The 25223-nt window shown below is 31.4% G+C and overlaps 4 protein-coding genes and 1 non-coding gene across 5 annotated transcripts; 1 reads left to right on the forward strand and 4 right to left on the reverse strand.

Annotated features, from left to right (window-relative positions):
- Positions 1–1245: 1245 nt before the first annotated feature.
- LOC107963860 (malonyl CoA-acyl carrier protein transacylase) lies at positions 1246–4795 on the forward strand. The gene is made up of 10 exons (XM_016900360.2): positions 1246–1801; positions 1970–2055; positions 2577–2643; positions 2766–2908; positions 3083–3131; positions 3219–3356; positions 3480–3560; positions 3712–3888; positions 4307–4393; positions 4498–4795. The coding sequence occupies exons 1-10, from the start codon at positions 1541–1543 to the stop codon at positions 4558–4560; spliced, it is 1152 nt and encodes a 383-aa protein (XP_016755849.2). The 5' UTR covers positions 1246–1540; the 3' UTR covers positions 4561–4795.
- Positions 4796–6389: 1594 nt separating this feature from the next.
- On the reverse strand, positions 6390–7347 carry LOC107963861 (serine/threonine-protein kinase rio2). Its single transcript, XM_016900361.2, has 2 exons — positions 7131–7347; positions 6390–7023 (listed from the first exon to the last, which is right to left on the reverse strand). Exons 1-2 carry the CDS (start codon positions 7168–7170, stop codon positions 6533–6535), a joined length of 531 nt encoding a protein of 176 aa, XP_016755850.2. The 5' UTR covers positions 7171–7347; the 3' UTR covers positions 6390–6532.
- Positions 7291–7361, reverse strand: TRNAG-GCC (transfer RNA glycine (anticodon GCC)). The gene has a single exon. It is a non-coding gene; the product is annotated as a tRNA-Gly (tRNA).
- Positions 7362–8120: 759 nt separating this feature from the next.
- On the reverse strand, positions 8121–10553 carry LOC107963859 (mitoferrin). The gene is made up of 2 exons (XM_016900359.2): positions 9475–10553; positions 8121–8669 (listed from the first exon to the last, which is right to left on the reverse strand). Exons 1-2 carry the CDS (start codon positions 10252–10254, stop codon positions 8454–8456), a joined length of 996 nt encoding a protein of 331 aa, XP_016755848.1. The 5' UTR covers positions 10255–10553; the 3' UTR covers positions 8121–8453.
- A 9134-nt stretch (positions 10554–19687) lies between these two features.
- LOC107887519 (LOB domain-containing protein 12) lies at positions 19688–20932 on the reverse strand. The gene is made up of 2 exons (XM_041106520.1): positions 20759–20932; positions 19688–20210 (listed from the first exon to the last, which is right to left on the reverse strand). Exons 1-2 carry the CDS (start codon positions 20915–20917, stop codon positions 19839–19841), a joined length of 531 nt encoding a protein of 176 aa, XP_040962454.1. The 5' UTR covers positions 20918–20932; the 3' UTR covers positions 19688–19838.
- Between the last annotated feature and the right edge of the window lie 4291 nt (positions 20933–25223).

A 25223-nucleotide genomic window follows, 5' to 3' on the forward strand; every position in this document is an offset into this window, starting at 1 on the left:
CAAAAGGTTGGTGGTTAGTCACAAATTACTGACCCAATTATGAAATTGATTTGGGTGGGAGGCACAGGCATGTGGTTTCTATCTAAATGGAAAGAAAAACCAAAATGATTTTTTTCTCTGTCTCTTCAACTTTCATGGTGGAAAATGGATTTTGATGAATGGTGATGAAGTGATGGGCAAGTTGAACAGCCATGGGCGCAATCTTGGAAGGGCTTCTCAAAAAGCTTGCCCAATGGGTGCAATTTTGGGTTGGTTGAATTTTCAAAACATCCACATGGCTGCCTACATTGTAACCCAATAATGGCATAATTAACCGTGAGAGCTTTCCGAGCAAGGCAAATAAATATTTGTCCACTTATTGAATATTGAATTAATTTTGTAATTAATTGTATCATTACAAGCATTTATCTAAATATTTAATTAGACAGTTAAATATAATTAATTATAATTAAAAATATTTAATTCGAAAATTAAAGTTTAACTAACTGTAATTAAAATATATATGAAGGAAACCACACAAACATAAAATCTCAAAATTTTCAAAACATCAACTTCATCATTAAACTAAAATCTTGTAAGATAAAATGGGCCGTTGATTTATTTATTTGTATGTGTGATGAATTAGGCGAGAGTCTATTGTGGAGGACATCATATCGAATTTGAAGGGCAAGAAATCCTTACAATACTGATGCAAGCTTTGAGAGTATCAGAGTTTATATTATAGGGTGTGATTCGATGCTTAAATCTACTAGTTTCAAGTGGTGAGAGGATAAAGAATCTAGTTTCTAGGGATGAAATTGTACCTAAGTATTTATATTCAATGTTTAGATTGTTGAAAGGGCAACTTGGTATATGACTATTGATTACTGACTATACTAATTTATTGTTGTTAGGATGATTATCATTATTGGCCCAAATCTGTATCAAGTTTGGGCCTGGATCAGAGCTCACAGGCTTGACCCAAGCACTAAGCTCATCAAGTAGGTTTGGGCTTTGGCTGGATCCTAATGAGCTCGCAAGTTTGACCTAAGTACTAAGCTCACGGGGTAAGTTTGCAAGTTGATGAATCAAACTTGGTCTTTGTATTGCGATGTTGCATGAACTTGGAACTATGAAGACACGTGTCTAAACTAGAGTAGGGAACATGTTTAGGTACATGGATTCTTCCTAATTTGTCTTATCGATGAACAATATTCTATCATATAAATAGACAGATCACACCATCTGAAGTACAGACGAAAAAATACTCAACAATTATCTTGCTTAATCTGCCTTGATTGCCCAAGGTCCTTCCTAATAATTCCCTTTATATCAGTCTAGCAAGCTCGACATCTAAAACATGAGTCCATTTTGAAGTTATTTGTTAAAATTTATTAATAGATATTTCAACTTGGGTAGTAATTATGTTGGCGAGTAGGCAGTGGCAGATGGGCGGTTTCTTTGGTTTTCAAGCCAATCTCCAACGTCTACCTTCGTTATCTCCGCCAACATTAACACAAAGCGTATTTATTTAAGATAGAAAAAATATCAAACAATTGGCATGCACAGTCTCCGCCTAGCTTCTTCCGCTCATTCCCAGTCTCTCTTCACAATGTCCGCCGCCTCCGCTTCCCTTGCTCTCCCTTCTCCCCTTTCTTCGTTTCGCTCCAATGGACCTCTTCCTTCTAGATGCTTCCTCCGCCTCAACAACCCCTCAAGATCTAGGGTTTTCATGAGTGTCTCCGTTGGATCCCAAACTGTCGTCGATGATGCCTTGTTCGCTGATTACAAGCCCACATCCGCCTTCCTCTTTCCCGGTCAGGTTAGTTCCTTATTCCATCAATTTTGGACTGTGCAGGCTCTGCTAAGCTAAATTTATTCATTCCCATGTTAAAGGCTTTTACTTTCCATTTTCCTTTTTGGGTTTTACCTGGATAAATCTGTTTCGTTGCCTTCTTATTAGTTCCAATGTACACCATGAAAATTTCAGGGCGCTCAAGCCGTTGGAATGGGAAAAGAAGCTCAGGCTGTGCCTGCTGCTGCAGAATTGTATAAGAAGGCAAATAATATATTAGGGTACACAGAAATTTAGTGGTCAATTTATGGTTTTCATCCTTGTACTATACTCAATTTTGGAGATTTAGTCCCTATATTTTAGCTTGGAATAATTTGGTTCTCTTACTATTACTAATGTCATGCTCCAGTCCAAATCACTAAAATCTATTGATTGATGTGAAATTGAAAAAAAGGAATCAAATTATGAGGTTGAGATTAATTTTTCTTTTTTAAATGATAAATTAGTAGAAAATAACTATTCTGATGACTATAATTTTACAAATTTTGATTTTCAAGTTTCAATTCTTTTTTAAATTTCATATTAGCCAACTAATGGTATATTTAAGGGAATTAGTGATTTGGACTAAAGCAAAACATTAATAATAGTAGGAGATAAAATTATGCCAAGTTAAAAGTACAGAGAGTAAATATTAAAATTGTTTATAGAATAGGGATGAAAAGACCAAAATTTAATTCTTAATTTGCTATCCCCTTAATTTAAAATCGTCTTTATAGTTTAACCATGTTCCATCTGCATGCAGTTTTGATCTTCTAGATCTTTGCATCAATGGTCCCAAGGAAAAGTTAGATTCAACTGTCATAAGCCAGGTACCTTGCATTCTCATTTGGTTGCCATCCACCCCTACAAATGTTCTGTTACCAATGTTGTATTACTACGATTTATTCTGTCAAGAGAGAGCAATAAATTAGTGTTATCTTCATATTTGCAGCCTGCTATTTATGTCACAAGTCTAGCTGCCGTGGAGCTGCTTCGTGCCCGTGATGGAGGCCCGCAGATTATTGATTCTGTTGATGTCACGTGTGGTCTCAGCTTGGGTGAATATACTGCACTAGCTTTTGCTGGGGCTTTTAGGTGAGTGTTTATGTATACCGTAATGACTAAGTCAATGTCCAAAGTTGTATTTCCATGTTTAAAGCATATAGAAGTTACCATCACCTGTCTGCTAATTTTTGAGTTAGTATGTAAAACTAGAAGAAACATATGATTGATGCCCTTTTCCCTGTGAATTTGATTTCATGTATAAAGCTTTGAGGATGGACTCAAGCTTGTCAAACTAAGAGGAGAAGCGATGCAGGTAATGATCTGTTTCTGTTTAATAGTGCTTTGTAGTGTGGATGATTTTGTGATTCCTGCTGGTTATCATGGTTCTTCCTACTTTTAGGAAGCCGCAGATGCTGCTAAAAGTGCTATGGTCAGTATCATAGGACTTGATTCAGAGAAGGTTCAGCAATTGTGTGATGCTGCCAACCAAGAAGTTGATGTAGCTGATAAAGTGCAGATTGCGAATTACTTGTGTCCTGTAAGGATATAAGATTCATTTATGTCTCGTTGATCAAATGAACTGTGTCGTGCTTGGTATAATGCTAATTAGGAGACCAGATATGTGTTGACTTTGGTACTGAAAATGTGTTTTCTTTGGCAGGGAAATTATGCAGTATCTGGGGGTCTCAAAGGAGTGGAAGCAGTGGAAGCTAAAGCAAAGTCATTCAAGGCTCGGATGACGGTAGTTCTCTTTGTCATTTTCTATCTAAAAATGTGATCCTTCTGCATTTACCTTGATTGATTGTAAATTGATACATTTCCTTTTTGTGCTAACGTGGACATCTAAGCTACAATCTGACTGCTAGTGTTAACATAGTTCTCCCCTTTTGTAGGTACGTTTAGCTGTTGCTGGTGCTTTTCACACTAGTTTCATGGACCCAGCAGTCTCAAGATTGGAGGCTGCATTGGCAGCAACCCAGATTAGAACTCCAAGAATACCTGTCATATCAAATGTCGATGCTCAGCCTCATGCAGATCCTGAGACTATAAAGAAAATACTAGCACGTCAAGTAAGCTTGCTTCATACCCATTTTTTTCTACTCCTCCTTGGTGGTGTGTTTAGGGAGAAAAAAAAGCCGTAAAACAATAGAATTAAAGCTGAAAATAAGTAGAAAGAAGTTGGAACTCTAGAAATTGTAGGGTTGTGAAAAACCTATAGTTTCTCTCTATCAATTGAAAAAGAAAATGCTAATGTTGTTGGCCTGAAAATGAATAGAAAGAAGTTGGAACTCTACTAATCCGTAGGATTGTGCAAGACCTATAGTTTCTCTCTATTAAAAACCCAGGCTTTCTTGCAAAAAGAAACACTGATAAATCTAGCCCTAAATTTAAATCGTAAATATATCTTATAATTTTAGCAGTCCATAATATGTTCCTGCATCAGATGGGGCTAAGAATAGCTACTTAAGCTTATGGTTGGAATTTCAGGCGACTTCTCCTGTTCAGTGGGAAACCACAGTGAAAACTTTGCTAACCAAAGGGATGAAAAAGAGTTATGAATTGGGGCCTGGAAAGGTAAAAAATAAAATCTTATAGACTGCTTTAGTACAAACTTCTTCTTCTCTCTCTGGAGGCATTCATTCTCATTGGTTGAGTTTTGTTTTGGGGTCATGTATCAGGTCATAGCTGGCATTGTGAAGAGAATGGATAAAAGTGCTGAGATTGAGAACATTGGTGCTTGAGGAGGGTTTTTTTATTAGTTGTGGCTAGTCCACCATTCATATTGAATAAGGTGTTAATGCAACTTGGAAGTTGAGGTTTTATGACCAGACATATTGCAAATCTAGCTTGTAATGATGGTGTCGGTTGTGTCTATGTGTGTGTTTTTGTTAGCATTTTTTCATTAGAAAGAAATAGGCCAAGTAACAACACTCCTCTGTCATTCATCGTTTCAACTGCAGTGCCTACATTCTGCTATTCAATTTCCCAATCCATCTCCTAATATCCCCAAAAATGTTTTCCGAGGAGTGAACAAAGTGGTTTAACTTATAGTTGTCGGCTAAGTTGGTTAGAATGGTTAATTATGACTGTTAAAATAGATTAACTGGATCTGTTATGCCCTAAAACAAACGAGTCTAATTTTTTTTTTTAAACTTAATTTAAAGATACGTGTGTAATTGAGTAAAGCTAAATCTGAAGTGATATTCTAATATCCAATATGACTAGTCTAATTCCTGTTGGGATAGAAAGACATGTATGCAGGATAGCATGAGTAATCATCGTTGTATGTTAATATGAAGGATCATGGAATGATTTAAAGGTTCGTTGTACTCCAAGCTATTATGTTTATGAAAATATGTGCATGTTCTGAATGATAACAGTGTGAAAAAACCTAAACAGGTTAAATGAAGTTAGGGTGGGAATGGGGAGTGACCCTATTATATATCGCCTAGGGCAAAGCTCCAGGCCATGCGGACGAAAAACTACGGTGTTCGAGCATCAAGGTTAAGTGGCGTAAAAGAGGTAATGGGAAGTGGATTCAGGTAATATGAATCATGGAATGGTATTTACTGTGACAGTGGATGACAGTTTATGACATAAAACCATAGATGAAAGATGCTATGGTAGTCTAATAAATTGTATGTGGCGTAAGACAATGGATGAAAGATGTCATGGTGGTCTGATATAAGGTATAAGGTGTAAAATCATAGATGAAAGATGCTATGACAGACAGGCATAATGAGTAACACCATCAATGAAAACTCGAGATCGAAACAATTTCAAAATTTATGCTTTGCTCAACTCTTAATCAAACTACTTAAATTTATTTATTAATTTTTGTACTCAAATTTGAATTAAACTTATTTGTATTTAATGTCATTTATAATTGAACTCTTTTTATATAATATAGTAAAAATATAATTTTATAACACAAAAATATATTAAAATGAAACAATTGGTTAGACATGTAAACTGTGTGAATTGAATATGACTTAATTGATGGCATAAAATACTTAAACTCAACTCAATAATTATAAATTTTTTTCGATTCTTTTTTAGTGAAAAAGGATAAACAATAACAATAGTTATATTAAACTATCAACAATTAACATCCTTGTTAAAAGTCAATTTAGTAATGCGATTAATTTCTATATTCTTTTTTTAGGGGTATATATTATTTCCCATAGTACCATTGTAGACCATAGTTATTAAATACATCTCATAATTATTGAATTAGATGATCTTAAAAAAGTTACCGTCTGAATGAACTTGATTAAAATAGCTTACAAGCATCATCTCATTTACATCCTTATTTAAAGATACTTGATGGTAAAATTTTGTAACAATAATAGACATAATAATTTAAAAATATAATATAAAATTTTAATCACAAGCCGAATAAACAAGAGAAAAAAAAAAGAGAGAGAAAAAAAGGGGAAAAAAGTTCAATTCAACATATTTAATGGACAGTTTAATTATTAAGACCTAACTTAATGGTTTAGTAGGTTAAAGTTTGAGACTGATCATGCTGATCATGCAATCGATTTTTGAAACTTCTTTTGGAACAGAATTGATCCAACTGAGCAATTGTTCTTTAATGCTGATGTTTTGCCAAAAGGACAGATAAAGATCTATAATTTGCCAGAGATTTGTCCAAAATTCAAAAAGGAAAAAAAAGCATTGAAATTGACCCAAAATCTAGGAAAGATGGTTTTAAACCGTACTGGAAGGGCGTTGCGGTTGCCTCAACCGCCGAAGCTGATCGATCCACCGGTCCTCGGGAATTTGATTGGCCCAATCAGGAGTCAATCCAGCGAACGCAACCCCACGCATCGCTTCCCTCACTCTCATAGCATTCTCCGCCGTTAACGGCGCGTTTCTCCGCCTTTCCTCTTCCCTAAACGCCCTCCTTATCGCCGTATCAGACGCCTCTCTCCTCCTCTCTTCCTCTTCCTCTTCTTCTTGCTCCGTAGCGACGCTGCCTACATGAAGAGACGAGATCCCGTTCTCCACTCGATTGACGTAACCACTCGTTAGGTTACGATGGTGGTGTTCTTCATCTGAATTGACTTGATCATCGAAACTTTCTCGATCCTCATCGTCGTCGTCGTCATCATCATCATCCACGGCTGAGATCGGCTGGTAGTATTCAGGCGCGTCATCGTGACTGGTATCGGAGTCGCTGCCACTGCCATTGTTATTCTCTGCATAAAAATTTTCGCGTGCATAGGGAAGAAACAGTTTTGAAAATGGGGAAATTTACTCAATTTTTTAAAAATGTAAAAAAAAAAAACCTTAGAATAAATAATACCTTGAATGAGATCGATAGGAGAGGTGGAGATGGCGTTCATTGTAGGCGGTGAAGCAAATACAGAGAGATCCGGAACCAGAAAGACAGAACCTCTGAATTAAAAGGATTTGTCAAAATAAATGCGGAAAACATTGGATTTAAAAGAAAACAAAAAAGAAGTTGCACCAGCCGGGAATCGAACCCGGGTCTGTACCGTGGCAGGGTACTATTCTACCACTAGACCACTGGTGCTGCTTGTTTAAAAAATTTTATTAGCTAATAGTGTACTTAATTTAGAATTGACTCAAAATTATACGAATCTAGAATGTGCAAAACTCAAAACTATACCAAATTGACAATTTCATAAATAAAAATCGATATAAACTCGAAATTAATTTTAAAATACAAAATGACCTAATTGAAATTGTTCTAATCCAAAATAAAGTAGAGCAATAGTATATGTAACACTTTTTAACACCTCCTGAAATTTGTAAATAAGGAAAAATAGTTTGAGAAAGTTTTGTTGGATTAATAATGTTTTGAGTTTTCAATAATATTTATCGATAACATTTGATTCACCCTATTTAAGACAGGATGAAAAGTCGATTGTTTTGGTGGTGAATAATGGAGGAAATCAATTCTCATGGATAGTCCATATAGCCGGATTTGAATCCTCTCTTATAATAAAAAAAAATATTTATTTAAAATTAATTAAAAATTAAACACGTAAAATCACATGTAACTTATGTTGTTATTAAAAATTAGTTGCGCACTAATTATTATATTATTGTTAATAGGATTGTTATTTTTATTCCTTAAATTTGATTACTAGATCCCTTTTGATATATGAATTTAGATTCTATAAAATACGATAACATGATTTTATAAATAACTTATATTAAATATTTAAGATGTAAAATTTACCTATCATTATATTAAATTATTTAAATTATTTTTACTTTACAAAAATTGAAAAAAAAAAGGTAAAATAACAAACCACATATGTAAAACTAAAATAAAAAACATCATAATATTTTTAATCTTTTGGGCATAAAAATCAAAGCCTTGCATTTCATGAAACCAAAAACAAAAGATCTCAGATGATGATTTAACAAAAATAACTGGCTAGGAAATGACTCCAAACCTTTATTACCATTCAATTGATTACAATAAATTGCAGAGGATACACCCTTTGGGTGCCACCATTAACAATGCCTGTAAGCAAGTCCTCCTCACCTCTCCAGGCCTCCACCACCACTGTGTGAACCCGACACCTTTCCACCATACCTTCCGATGTCGGTCACGCAACTGCATAATACATTGGCCATAAAATCGTAAGGTATTTCAGGTGACACTGCCACTCTCGGTGCTAGCATTGAGTTCTTGGAAGAACGTTTTAGCGGCCTCGTATGTAGACCAGCAGATCGCGGCGGCAGGTGCGTGGAAAAACATTCGAGGAATCCATCCTCTCATGAGGCCTTTGTATCCGTCCTTTTTCACTATCGTTTTAATCACGTCGCTGATAGAACTACTCTTGAACCGATCGCATCCGCATACACCCTGCCGTAATACATTTTGCATAATTGAATCAACAGATTTAAGTAAAAAATACACATTCAATGGATGTTAACATGAAACAAGATGGAGCAAGAGAAAAGACTTTACGAGCAAGCAGTTAAATGCACATGTATTGTAGACAAGGAAAAGCATGCTTTAGTAAATTGTATAGAAGCAACGCTAGACACTTAAAATTGCATATAAGGTCCCTATAGGCCGATTTGAATCCTATATTATAATTTCATCACGAAATGTATACTTTGAAAAATGTTATACCTTTCTATCTTTCTAAAATATGAAGTAAACTGTAATTTCAGGTCATTTTTATCCTTTTTAATATGAGGATGATAAATCAGATTTTTTTTTTTGAGAATAAAAAAGCTGCAAATCAGGAGGTCTCGCATTGGAGAGAGATAGGGACAAAGTACAATCACAGGCAATTCTTTTTCCAAAAGAAAAATGCAAATGTCTATATGCCACATCATCACATGTTATTCAACAGAATTAATGTAAAAAAGTTGGCATCGGGATTGAAATGCATGTTTCTAAAATTAGAGGGATTAAAAATGAAGAATTTGTAAGGTTTAAATCAAGATAACAAAAGCATTAACAATCTTCAAATGGGTAAATTACAGCATGGGTTAATTACAGCAAATGTCCTCAAACTAAAAACGATGCTTTAAATTGATACCAAACTTTAAATCCTTCTAATTGAATCCTCAAAAAGTTTTAAACCTAAAAGCATTGCATAGACAGATTAAAGCATTAGCAAAATAAAAACAGGCAAGAAAAAAAGCCCTCGACTTACCTGACATTGCAGCTGAGTTTTAACTACATCAAGCGGCGTAGTGACAACGGCAGCTGAAGCTCCGGCAAGGGCACCAGCAGTAGCATGCACAATGACCCGCTCGTCATTCGCACTCTCCGGTGAAATCTCAATCAAACCCCTTTTCGCCGCCTCGTAAGTGGCGAAATGAACCGCCGTGAACGGCGCATTCATGACCACCGTCGTCCTGTAGGAAGCATAAAACGCCCCAAAACCTTCTTCTTTCAACACTCTCCTAACGCAATCCAACACCCCTCTGTAAGTCGCACTGTTGCCCAACTGTAACCGTTGCTTCACCATATCCATAGGGGTGAAAACGGCGTCGCTCGTGACCGTCGCGAAAACGCCGGAAACCGCATGAGCAGCGGAGTTATTCGGGTTCCCACCCGAGAAATACTTCTTGCAAACTTCGTACACGGAGAAATAAACGGCATGGGCCGGACCCGCCCCGAGACCCATTGCCCCTATTCCCCGGTATAACCCCGGTACGCCTTCCGATTTGAGGATGGAACGGAGCGCCTGACGTACACCCACTGATTTTATGGGGCAAGACCCGAGAGCTTGCATATGGGTCTTAACGGTGTCAACCGGGAACATAGCCATATGCTCAACGCAGCCGGCTATGGAGCCCGCAATCATGAACTGCCAAAAGCGGAGCCCGTTATGGGGACTGACAGTCACCTCCGGCCGGAAATCCGGCGGCTGCGCCACCGGCTGGAAATCTGAACTTTGGAAATTTGTTGTGGCAGCTTCTGTTGACATCAAAAACAAAGATTTGGGCTTTTTATTGGAATGAAGGAATCATTCAAAGATATATTATTCCAAATTGAAAGATTAAGACTTAATGGAATAATTCGAAGAGATGGGGGTATAGAAAAAAAAAAAAAGGCTTTGTTTTTCAAGGTTCTTATTATTACTGGGGGATAACTTGAAGCTGTAAAAGTCAGAGATGAAGTTGTTGGACAAGTCGCCTTAGGGTTCCAAGAATTCGGGGTTCCTTTTCAATTTTTACGTTTTTGTCAAAGCAGAGCGATTTGAATAAAAGATTTGATTTTGTTTTGGCTTAAATCCAAAATTAGTCCTCTAATTACATCCTTTTTTTCCAATTAGTCCTCTTCTTTTTTCTTTTCTTTTTGCTAAAAGTCAAAATTGGGAAAATTTTCATTTGCTTCTCAAAACAGGATAGTTTCTAATGAAAACATAACACATCAAACCCTTTTATTGGACCACATAGTTTTCTAAAGTACAACAAGATAAAATTGATAATTTAGCAGTTAATTTTGACCAAAACATTTTAGGTCCTTAAATAATAAAAATTTTAAAGAAATCTTTTTCTTCTAAAAAGTTAGTTTGGACAACAATCAATCGTGTAACAACTTTGACCAGAAAATTCATTGGGCTACAAGCTTGGACTTGAATCCATAATAAAGGGCATGGGTCTGAGGATGGCGCTCCCTTTGTTTCTTTTTGTTGTTAGCTAGTTTAAGTATACTTCTTAAAAATACTTTTAAAAAAAAAATTGGGGAAGAAATTAAAATTTTTAATTTCTGAAAAAGTGTTTTTGAGTCACTTTTTCTCTAAAAAACAGCTTGTTTAGAAATGATTTTATTTCAAAAGTATTTTTGAAAAGTATTCTTAAATTAGGACTTAATTAAGCCACAAGTTGAATTCTGAATTGTTTTAAGTTTGAATTTTTCAATTTTGAAGTTTGAATTTCATTCTTGCTAATAAGTTCATGCCATACACAAGTCATGTACCTAACGTACCGACTATCGACTCAATCATCTTTAAAGCATAAGTCTCCACTTATATTAAAGCAAATGAGTTACATGCGCATGATTAGTGGCTAACTCAGGATTTAGGTAAGTCACACAATGAACGTCACAAGTGAATCATTTCACAATCAGATTCAAAATTAATTCAACTTTGGTCCAATCCAATAAATCATTCTTCCAATGAGTACATCTATGTCTCTACTCGTGGAGCTAATTGCTCTGATAGTCAAGATGTAACACCCTTATGCTCAACCTGATTACTGGATCAAGTATAGAAGTGATACATTGGTTTTCAGAAACTCTAATAATAATTTCTAAATAAAAATAACAGTATAATTTGTACATATTAGTTTCATTATTATATTAATTATTGATGTTAGAGATAAGCCGAAATAAAAATTTTTTTTAGCATTCTTACATTTAGAACAATATACTAAAGTGAAAGAAGGGTCATTGTGAAAAATAGGGAATGTGACTATGTGGATTTCAGTAATCATGTTTAAATTTGAAATTGAAGGGATAATTTGCCAAATTAATTCCTAAAGTTTACCTAGTTTAACCCTTGTTCACATCTCAAATTTTAAGCCAATTTAATTCAATAAATCGTAATTAAGCATTCTAAAATCTAATTTTCTTATATCACTTAATTGACATTTAAACTATTTCATATGAATTAAGTAAACATCGAGACTCGCATTTAAGTCCCATCACATTCAACCTTAATACACACACCTAGGTACATGCCATTTACTGAAACAACAGAAATTAATACCTTAGCCCTTTCTCGGATCCATTGATGTGATGAGATGAGGTGCCTTTAATCTTCAAAAATAATTTTCCTCTACTTTTAACCTATGCGTATGAACACGCATTAAGCTATTACTAGCTTAGTAAGTACAACTAATATTTAGATCATAATCTATATTATAAATTATTATTTATTTATTTTTACTGCATGGAAACATTTAATTGACTTGCTTGTATTCATCATACATAATTTACCAATCAATTCACTTATTCTTACAATTAAGTCCACATTTATTATTATTTACTCATTAAACACCAACTAAACATATTAATTTAATTAACATCTATATAATACTAGAATCACATGATTTGCTTTTAAATTCTCATTTACTCCATTAAGCTAAAATTTCTAATAATTTGCTTTACTTATTTCAACCATATTTTTTTTTCTATTTCAAAACTTTTCAACACATATAATCTATATAATTCAATAATCACTAAAATAGTTTTGTACCTTTTTTTAGAGGCTCATTAAACTTAATAGAACACACAGGACATCGCCGAGACGGTTGAACAGAGAGCATTGACGTGCTAATAATCAGAGAGTACTAACGTACTAATAATTAGAGAGCGTGCTAAGATTCTTTAATGGCATGCCACTAATATGTCAATAGTTCTTATCTCATCTACTGGGGCAAGTCATAATATACACACGTCACTTTTACACTTTTTACCATTTAATCCTTATAACAATACTTCGTATAATTGTCACAATATTTAATAATCTTCCATAATTCTACTAATAATTCTTATTATACATTTCACCTATCACTTTTACTTATTTTACAATTTATACCTCATCATGACATTTCATGTAACAATATCTTTTTCTTTCAATTTCGTATATAACATATTTCATTTTTCTATTTAACTTCCATATTCCGCCATAATTTCTTATCACATTCACATGTCATTTTCATTTTTTTTTCTCTAAATTTTGTCCTTGAGGCACCAAATCCACAAATAGAATTTATAATTCTTTTAATACATGAAATATGTTTCACCAATTAATATAATTTCCATAATTCATCACTAATCTTTATTAATTATTTCTTTTCTTGTCTTTTATTTTTTTATCAAACTTCTGTACATTATTTCACATATCATTATTTCAGATATTTCTCTTCACATTTACTTACATAAATATATAGTTCCATCGACTTTTACATCCTCTATAATTTAGTATTTTTTTGCACTCTAAATATTTTCTCACATCTCTTTCAATTTCTTTATCACATATTACTTACTAAATACAATCAATTCATTGTTTATTATATTTAATCATTATCAAGCCTTATTCTTCACTTATTCAACTTATAAATTTGTAATTAAATGCCATATTAAAATTATATTCATTCTAACAATTAACTTCATAATCAAAACAAGTAAGAATCTAGTTGTACTTACAACTCAAAATATGGAATCAAGCTTTCTTCCTCTTCTTCCTCCTTTAGCTCTTCCTTTACTTTATTTCTCTACTTGTTCCTCACTTCCCTTCACTTTTTCTTAATCACTTGTATTCAACACTAATTGTTATTTTATCTCTCCTCCGAGACAAGCATGGATGCATTTCTTTTAATAGTTGGGTAGTTACTACACTTCTCTACTAATTTTACTCACTAATCTTGAAGAAATTTAGAAGAAACTAGCTTAATTGATTTGTATTTGGTGAGAGGGACTAAATTAAAAGAAAAATAAAAGTTGAAATGGTGGAAAAACGGTGTGTAACACCCCTTACCCGAGACCGTTTCTGGAGTCGAGCACGAGGCATTACTTGGCTTATCTTACCAGTTCGGAGCATAAAAACTAGGTTTGAAAATTTATTTCATTATTCGCAGCAAATCTGTCTAATCGCGCAGCAGTTACTAAATTAATTATAACTTGAGCTAAAGAACTCGAAATTTAATCCCGTAAATTTTCCCTGAAACTAGACTCATATATCTACTCACCATAAAATTTTTAGAATTTTTTATTCAGCAAATTAGTACAGTTTATTAGTTAAAGTCTCCCCTGTGTCACCACCAGACTGCCCTGACCTCTAGTCACTAAAAATAAGTTTTCTTGATATAGGATTTTCATATGAAGTTCTTACTTGTTTCTATAGAAAATAGACTCATTAAGGAATCTAAGCATGTAAATTTCAACTCATAACCATTTTTGTACAATTTGTAATTATTTTCTAAACTCAGATTAGGGGACTCCAAAAACAGTTCTGACCCTATCTTACTAAAATTCACATATCTTAAAATATAAATTTCTTTTTCCTACACCGTTATTTTTCCATGAAAATAGACTCAACAAGCTTTAATTCCATATATCATTCACCCTCTAATTCATTTTATACTATCTTGGGTGATTTTTCAAATTCACGTCACTGTGCTGCCTGAATTCTGTTTCTTTGCAAAATTTTATCCTTTTATGATTTCCATGCATAATTTATCACCTAATCTTTCATAACAACAAACACCTTCATCCTTAATCATTTTAATAACCATACATCATTAACTACTTACACATCACTCATTGTTCATATTATACCAAAAGTAGCTAAGTTTCTATACATGCCATACACAAAACAAAACGTCTAATTATACCGAGTTATTTCTTTGATAGTGTGATCGGCCTCCGACGTTTCCTTCGATCCCCGAGTGGCTAGATAAGTACTATAAGAAGAAGAAAATAAAGTGATTAAGCACTAGGCTTAGTAAGCTTACAAGCAAATAAATCACAACATTCAACATAATGGATAATTATGCATAATATCATCTAACATCATAAATTTCTTTACTTCTCAATTTCTATCTTCTTCTTTATTCCTTTACCTTCTTTCTTACCTGACCTTTCCGTTTTCATAAATATAATCTACTTTTCCTTTGCTGTTAATTCACTGTAATTTAACTCGTATTCTGACCCGTTGAACCACTCGGAATACTAAGGATACTAGGGTCATTCTTGTCTATCAATACCCTGCCAATGCCATGTCTTTGACATGGACTTACATGAATTATTCCTGTCTCCAATGCCATATATAATATGGACTTACATGGCTCAATCCTGTCTCCAAAGCCATATTTCTAATATGGACTTACATGGCTCATTTCTGTTCTGTCCTGTCAACCCTAATATCCTAACATTCCTAGGGTTCAACCGGGGCTTTCTAACACTTTTCCTCTGTCACTTCACCTTAAATTTGACTTTAAATATTTTCATAACATAAATATATAAATGCTGGAAATTGACAATAATAATGTAAAATAAAAGAATATTGCATTTATTTACTGTAAACTTACCTTGATACAAAATGTGACTAAACTTTACAATTTAGTCCTTTACTTTTTCTTTTCCCCGATCTACTCCCGAATTTCGTTCTTCTTGATCTATAATAGCAAATTTAACTTATTTAATATTCAAATTTATTAAAATAGCCCTCGACTCTAACTTTTTGAAAATTACAATTTTGCCCCTAAACTTTTACATAATTACATTTTTACCCCAAGGCTCGGAAATTAAACTTCATCTCTTATTCTTATGTTTTATAACATTCTGAACATTTTTTTTTCCTTCTATGGCAACATCAAATTCTAATTTAATCCCTTATCAATACTAATTTTATTTTTGCATTCTAACTCTATATTCTCTCTTAATTCTTACTATAAACTCAGTTTAATTCTTCAATTTCCCCATAAATCCCTAATTTCGGGATTCTTTCAATTTAATCCCTATCAATTCAAAACTTATATTTTATTTTACAAATCAATCTTTTACTAACTTCTAACTTAAAATTCAATCATTTTAACCTCTAGTTCATCAATTAATTCAACATAACTCATGTCTAACAATCTACTAACTTTCAAAATATCAACATAAATCAAGTAGTATTTATCTCTAGGATTCCAAAAACTCAAAAATTATAAGAAAAAGACTTAATTTGACTTACCAATTGAGCTTGGAACCTTAAAACCTTAAATTTCCCTTTTTCTTTTTCTTTCTTTCTTTCTTTCTTTCCTTCCTTCTCTGCCCGTTTTGCTCTCTGTTTCTTTCTCTGTTTCGTCTCTTCTATTCTGTTTCTTTTCTTTCTTTTTTTCTATTCTTTCTTTTGTTTTATGTATATATATAATATAATATAATATATTAATGATAATATAATATAAAAACATAATCATTACTATAATATAATATTTTTTTAACACATAAAAATCTCAGATTTTTATACTTATGCCGCCTCAACTTTGGAAAAAGGCATAATTGCCTATTTGGTCCTTTTAACTTTTCTTTAATCTATAATTAAACTTTTATCCCTATTGCAATTTAATCATTTTTCATAATTAACTATCGAAACATTAAAATTTCTTAACGAAACTTTAATATTATTCTATTGACACTCCGTAAATATTTATAAAAATATTTACGGCTCAGTTTATAATATCGAGGTCTCGATACCTCGTTTTCGACCCAATTTACCTAATAATTTCTTTTAAATCACAAAATTCACTAATTCAAAAATATTTCTAACTTCTTCATCGAATTTAGTGATCTCAAATCACTGTTCTGACACTACTGAAAATTGGGCTGTTACACGATGGCTGACGTGAAGTACCATGGCTAATTATAACCATTTTATTCTTTCTTTTCTCCGTTTCTCTAGTTTCTTCCATCAATTTATCTATACAAAAATATTTTTTATGTTATTTACCATCTTGCCCTTTTCACTTAATTACAATTAAGCCATTACTTTTTCATAATTATTTTTTAATTCATTTACCATTTTACCCTTTCACTTTTTCTATAATAACACCCATGTGTCCTATTTCCTTTGATATATTTTCACCTCTAGTCTCTCCTCCTTTTTCATCAATTTAATTTAATCCTTCAACACCCAATTTTCTCACCTTGTCCCAATACTTTCCATTAATTTAATCGTTTTTCTAAATAAATTTATATTAATATTTATACTTTTCCAAATATCTTATGCACCTATCTTTTATGTCTCATAACTCTTTAAATTTTCAATTTCTGACTTTTTTCAAAATTTCGACAAATTTATTGTATATTTATCATTGTTCAAGACTCCAAAAATTTTTGGAATGTTACCTAAGACTAGTCATCTCCTTAATTGGAATTGTAGATGACATAAATATCTTTTCGAGTATTTGAATCAAATGCTCACTTTGATTCTTTTATGGGATTATGGACTCGTTTAGATTATCTACTGAAGTAAGTTGTCTTTCTCGCAATGTAAACATTCTTACAATGCCACTGATCATAGACAACCAATGAACTAATATTTACTTGTCACAATTTCACTATGTATGCAAAACATAAAAGATAGAAACACAAAAAATATAATAGTAAAATGTGAAATTAACTTTATTTATTTGTTCATCATTCAAATACATAAAAAAACAATTATATGTTTACTGCAATATGAGCACATTTCCTAACAGCCTCATGTATGTTATGTTATGCACACATCCAAATATCTATTTCGCAGTAGAGTTGATAAGTTGATATCAGGCAAATCATAGTCCAATGCATTGACAAACAGTTAAGTATATACTCAAATATTTACAAAGAATGAAAATTTATATGCTTGTGTAGAAACTTAGATACATTAGTTTCTTAATTACTTTTTTTAATTATATAACATTTACTTAATTTGAAATGAATGTGTAGTTGTTATAATATTTATATATCATATAGTATTAAATATATATATATATAAGCTTTGTTTATAAAGAGAGTACTTCATAATTATATCTCCTCATGTCATGAACAGTAGGTTAAAGAAAGTTTTAGTGTATATATATGGTGCCAAAGTATATACATATGCACTTGAATGAAGTAATGATTAAAATTTTTGTTAGACACTCGTTTACTATGGATTTAAACAGTGTGACCTCACCTCTTACCTTAAATATTGTATATAAAAAAGTATATACATATACATATGCAGTGTGAAAGTATTACATAAAACAGTAACTTTGAGTACCACATGTGTAAACATGTGAATTCTTCTATATATTTGTCCTAATTATTAGTCAGTTTCAATTAAATTAATTTTTCAATTAATTATCCAGTTTAATGCTTGGAACTATTGATTTTATTAAAATCATAATAATTTTTTTTAAATAAGTAATTTAATTTTTCTCAAAAATTACAATTAAAATTTTTCCTCAACTCTAATATAAAAATTTTAGCTTGAGTTTGGATTCTACTAGCTGTGTTCCTCCAAACATATTAATCCATTTCTTGATTCTAATATAGGCTGCTCTTAATCTAATTTGAATTTTATTAAACAATAATTATAATTGACCCAACTTGGTTAGTTTTATTTAAAGAACCCATCAGGAGAGAAGATGGTTAAAACATGTAGTTAAATCTCAATATTTGATTAAAGTTAGTCATTTCAAAAGTAAATCATTATGGGACTTAACAAGTGTATTTAATTGTCAATATTGATACAAGTGTCTGAAAAAATAGATATTTTGGAAGCTTTGAGGCATATTCTTGATTAGTAAAGGTAGAGATTTGAATCATAAAATTATGGTTTTATATTCCTCTCCATAAGATCTTTAAAACGGTATATCATATGATCAAAATGATTGAGTAATGAATGAGAAATTGATACTCAAAGTAAGCCATTTATGAATTATGTTGAGAAAAATGGAAAGTTTAGTCTCACATTGGTTAGATATCAAAAGTAGAATATATTTATATATGTGAACGAACTTTATAGTTATTGAATGGCTAAATTAATATTCTCTCTTGTGCGCAAATGAGGTTGTAAATCTCCCTATACTTGTTGGGTTAGGGGTGCACAATGTGAGTGATGTGAAATGTTTGAATTGGTTAAACTTTTTAAATCTACGGATGTATTTTATTTTTAGTTTTATATATTGTTTTTTTGATTGATGAATTTCTCATTTAATATAGAAGACTCGTTAAATCAATTATACGGCTCGATATAAGAATGACAAAAATATATTAGTAACAAGTAGTTGTAGTCTTACATTTTAGTGAAACTTCAATTGAATCAACTATTCACAATAATTTTCGATGAATTTCAAAGTAAAAAAAGGATTAACGATTGGTTTAGACCAAACAAAATTACAAACCATTCATTATAAGTTACGGCGTGTTTGTGAAGAAAGAGAAGCTTTCTAAAGTCTAATTAAAACCCTAATATTCTCGTTGCCTCACATGCAAGTTTGACTCCTTCCATCATAAGTAATCTTCCCTTTCCACATCCCAACAACATTATATATCTATGTTATGCCACATCATTGGTGAAAATTATGTATATAGTGGGGTTTTGTAATTTTATAATTAATAGTTTCGAGATTTATAACTGTTTATTTTAAAGTTATTTTCTTTAAACTTATATTCTCTTCTTAGTAAAGTATAATATACTTTATTGTTATTGTTAGACCAAACTTTTGTTGATGTAAAACATATATTTATTAATAGATTTTAAATTTATTTTTATATAAAAAAACTCTAAAAATCAAAATAATATGTAAAGAGAATTGAATTTTTAATAATTTTCTATTTAAATTAGTATCTAATTTAATGATAATACCAACTCAATGAGCAGGGTATATATTTGGCTTTTAATTAAGCATGGATTGGAGTGTGATTTTGGGCAAGCCCCAAAAACAAATTACCATACATATTCCCACCAAAAAAGAAAAATGGGAGAGAAATTAAAGAAAATATGGATTAAGGTTTCATTTTAGAAAGGCAAAAGGAGCTAACTTTATTTATTTAAGTCCAAAGGGACTCTCTCTTGACAGTTGCAGCAGGGTCTTTGATTACATTGCTAGAAGAAGCGAAATTGATGTATTGGGAGATGTTATCTAAGTTATGAGTAGTGGGTAAAAGGAAAGGCTTGTAATCATCATCATCATGGTGTTGCATTTGAGTAGGCAAGGCCAAGGCCGAGTCATCCTGGTGGTGCTGCATTTGAATGCAAAGTATCTCGGTCTGAGCCACCGCCAGCTGCATCTGCAATTGCGACACTTGGTTTTGAAGGTAGGATATGGCCCCAACGCATCCGTATACAGGGTCCCTCACTCTTGCATTTGCTTCGTATACTAAACTACTTACCGCATCTGCTCTCTGCTGAACCGGCAGCTCCTATATCAGATTTACAATGAAGATACACATTAACTTAAAAAGAAAAAAAAAAAAAAACCTTTTCCATCTGCTAATCAACTTCAGGTCAATTTGACTATGGGTTATTTCGAGATTAGGTTATTTTTGTTCAACTCTTTGGGATCAAATTTAAGTAATAAAATTTTTAAGTTTTCTAAAATTATATTAACTTAAAATTAATTTCCAAAAAATTGAATTATAATTTTTTAAGAACCTAAAATCATTGTATTGATTGAATTTTTTTAATTTTCTAGAGGGATTTTTTTTTTAATTTTTGAGGTCAAGATCTCTCCTTACCCTTGATTTCATTGTACTGTTTTTCAATTTAGGTTTGAATTATTTTGAGTTGAAATCTTGAATTAAAAGAGATAAAACTATCTAATTTTGTGATTGATTAGATTTAAATTAGGTTAATCAAATCAGGTTTTCATGAGCAATACGACCTAAAACATTTGAAATAAAGAGCGAGCAAAAGTTCCAACAACATGCATGCATAAGAAAGAGAGAGAGGAAGAGAAGGTTAAAGAAACCTGCAACATTTTGCTAACATTGCTGGCACCGAAGACTTTGTGAACAATGGAGAACTTGTGAGGATCATCCGCAGGGAAGTAAGGCGCAAAGATGCAGTCCTTTGCGCATCGCCGCCTTAGCAGTTTGCAGGACGCACATGGTGATGAACCACTCCCCATTTTCCCTTTTTATTTTCTTATACTCCAAAACCAAAAACCAAAATCCCCCCCCCCCAAAAAAAAAGGTTTCTTTGATGTAGAAGGAAGAAACTTGAAACTTCAAAAGCTTAGTTTTGAAGAGACAGGAGAATAAAATGGGGGGTTATTTATAATGGTTGAATGGGGGGTGCTTTCACCATCACTGCACACCTAATGTGGAATATGAATCCACATGTTTAATGGTTTTAAAAATATTTTTTAAGTATTGGGATCGAATTTGATGAAAGGGAGGCTAATTTTAATATAATTGAAGGAAAAAAAACACTAGATATCTGTGTTTTATTTACACTTATGTCCCTGTATAACACAAATATTCATGATATTAACAAGGGTAGTGAGGTCTTATGGGGGAAACAAACTGGTGTGAGTTGACCACCGCCTTGGCGCGTGATAGGTTGTCATCCATGCAGGTGCAGTTGTGTAGTTCCCACGTTCTTGATGTTTGACTCTTCTATAATTTTATACTCGAACCAGTAAGACAGATAAATTAATAGAAATAAATTATGTGTATTTTTAAAGAATTATACCCAAGAAGAAATATTTATTAACAGATATGGAAATATAATTATAAATTTACGTACATAACGTGTGAACAAATTAATTAATTATAATGATAGAGTTGAAGAGAATAATTCTTAAGATTGCCTGGTTTTGGGCAATATTAGTATAGAGTGGGAATTGAAAAATATGTAACATTATTTAATTAAATAGTAAAAAAAATTGAATTCTAATTTTATAAATTGAGAAAAAAAATATTTAAAAAATTATCTTTTAAAAAAGCATGAAGAAGAATTTGAAATTAACACTTTTAATTCTAAACTTAAAAATAATATATAAATCTTAAACCGGATCGAGACTATGAGAAATGAGCTACATATGAATGTTTGTTGGCGTACATTCACATGCATGGAAACATACATAGCATTTCTCGTTCTCTTTCATACGCACACCCTCATCGTTTCATTAACCCTGCGAATCTCGATGTTGGCTGCCATTAATAATGAACGTTTAGCACCTCACCCGTATACTTAATATTCAATACCACCATTTATATATTTCTTATTTTGAGTTTATATAAAATTCACCTGTCTTAGATTATTTATCTTATTTGAATTAAGAGTTTTAGAGTTTAGGTGAGTTTACTATCTAATTCGAATTTGGTGAGGAGAGATTAATTTTTTTAAGAAGTATTTGAAGTGTTAATTATTAGGAGTTGACATAATTTTTAATGGATCAGTGTTGTCTTAGGTTGAGGTATTATTTTTTTTATTTTGTGGAAATCTCATTCACTTCTTCAAGTAGCCTCTAGTATTCAAGCTCTATATAGAGGTAGGAGATAAAATCTTGAAAAAAAAATCAATTTATTGAAAGACTCATCGACTCTTAACAGACAATACTTCAAAGTTTTTGACTTCACTTCATTATAACTATTGTTTATACATTATTTTTTATATTTAAAACAAAAAATTATAAATAAATTATGTCGAGTTCATAATTGTTGATATTGTATTCGTAAAACAACTCCAAAGATTATACAATTAACCCCCTCTATAATACTTACCTTCTATAACAATATTTCATTATATCAATCATTTTTCTTGTAAAATTAATTTTTTTTTATATTTTATAACAACTTTTTATTAAATAAAGATAATTTTTAATCAATAAAATTATTTTCATAGATTTTATTAAAGATATAATTTAAGTCTCACTAATTGATAATATCATTAATATTAAGGTTAGTATTTGGTACACTTGCAGTGTACTTTTTTAATTCCACAAGCATCATTAAAAAATTGTCATGCATCTCTCTTCTTTTTAATATTTAATTTTAATGTTTTACAATACATCTATAAGACACTTATCAACCCCTTAACTCTACTTGTAGAGTCAAATATTTTCCCTTAATATTATAGCTTTTTTAATTTGAAATTTTAAAAGATTTAAATATAAAGGTTGTTATAAGCATATAATAACTACTTCATTGTGACATCTAAAATTAAGACAGAAAAATATATTTATTATAAAAAAATAACAGAAACAAAAGTATGTCAGCATGAAGTACATATAGAACGTCATGTGTCACTATTTTATTATTCTGTCAATCAAGTCAATTTTTAACAATACAAATGGATGAAATTTTTACAGAAATGACCAATTTGTTATTCGATCTAATGTATAAAAATTAATTTACACATTTTTTAAATAGAAAGAATAAAATATAATATAACTTCTAATATCGTGATTTCTATAATACAGTTAATTTTTCATTCAAAATTTAGAAAGTATAAAGATTGATGACTAATAAGATTTATATAAAAAAAGAAACAATTGATGTTAATGAGACCATATAGTTATTACTTATATTATTATGTAATATGGAATAGTACCTTATCTTTTAGGTTTTTTTTTTCTTGTTGTAGGAAATTATAACTTGTCTTGCTTTACACTACTTAACATGTTATATATATATTTATATATGAATGTGTGTTTGTGATGATTGATGCATTATTTTCCTAATGAAAATTTAAGTTTCCTCGCCTAAGCTTTTACAGAAAGGGAAGAATATATTATGAATAGCAGCCACAACACTTAGAAGCAATTAATGAGATCTGACATGAAGCTAACATTGAAGAACAATTAAAACTGAAAAGAGTTTTGTAGGAGAAACCCTAAAACCTATCTAGGATTAATGTTGCATTAAATGTCTTCCACATGATACCAAGTTCCTTTTTAATGTTCTCCTACTTCCCTAGTTGTCATGCCATATGAACCTTTTCTTATAAACTAAGTCTATGTCTTTTGTTTTTTAATTTATTTATGATTCTTATCACAAGTTTAAACAAATTCCTTTTTATTTGCATTACCTCAAAGCGCGTATTCACTGCATTGGGCTCTTGGCTGGCTTCCTTCCAAGTTCCAAACCCCTAAGCATTGTCTAATCCTACTACTTTTATAAATGTTAATACTAGCTATTTTAGTTTTAAATTCATCATTTCCAAAAATAAATATTACGTCAGCACAATGAATTAATTTTTTTAAAAAATCATATGCAAAAAGCAATTTTCAACTTAAACTTTGATTTTAAATAAGAAATTTTAAAATAAATTTTTAAACCAAAATTTGATTTTTATATTGGAATTTTAACTTAAATTAAAAAATTAAAATCATTAATTTTTGGAAAAGTGTTTTGCAATGAAGTTACATTTTTATCTTCTCATTACAACATTTTTAACAGTAATAGTAGAAACTATTAAACTTTAAAAAAGTTTATTTTTACAATATTTTTCAAAAATAATTTTTAACCTTAATGATAAATTAACTCTAACAAATTGAATTAACTAACAATATTATAAAAATAAAATCTTAAATTATATCAAATTAAAATAAATAGATTAAACTTTAGAAGAGATAAAAAAAAAAATTTGACATCCCAAGTCAAGAGGGTCAATATAAAAAAACTCGTAAAACATCTTTTACTGTAATATTTTATGAAGGAAAAAGGAAAAAGAAAAACAGACATCTTTTTTCACAATTTTAGAGGCCTATAAAACATGCAAGCTCCGATGCAGGACATTAAATGAAGATGGTGATTTGGAAGATTCGGTTCTTGTATTATGCATAATTTTTTCAATATTCTAGAAAACGGTGGGGATTAGAAGCAATCTTTTTAAGAATGGGAACATCTCAAAGCGCAACTGACCTGAAAATTTTTCAATTGCTTGAACAGTGTGTGGTGTTGGATTTCCAACGCGAGAACAGATATATACATCTGATCCATTCAAACTGAAATGTATATATTAATTAATAAGAGTCTAATAATCAAACTCGATGCCATGGAATAAATAAAATAACAACGGAAGGAGAAAGCAGTAATTACGCACATGATCAACACAACATGAATAAACACGCAATTTCGATTCTTTGCTGCAGTGCTAAGTCTTATCTTTACCTTTAAAGTGGTAGAGTTTAGGACTACATGTACAGATGTAATCCTAAATAAGAAATGTAATTATAATCAAATTAGTATAAAATTAAAAGTTAGGAGCTTATTTCAGAAGAAGTTCAAACATTAAGGCTGAGGATACATGTTAAAATTAGGTTAATATGACTTATTTAACAGTAAAAAAGTATAATAGCTTTTAGCCTTTAAGTTATAACATGTTTTCAACATTTTTAACTTTGTTTTCTAAGCTGCTAATTAGCCTAGCCATCCCTTAATTTCTTTAGCAATAATGACTTTTAAAATATTGCAGAATCAGTTGGC

Source organism: Gossypium hirsutum, chromosome A03 (assembly GCF_007990345.1).
Source record: "Gossypium hirsutum isolate 1008001.06 chromosome A03, Gossypium_hirsutum_v2.1, whole genome shotgun sequence".
NCBI classification, from domain to species: domain Eukaryota; kingdom Viridiplantae; phylum Streptophyta; class Magnoliopsida; order Malvales; family Malvaceae; genus Gossypium; species Gossypium hirsutum.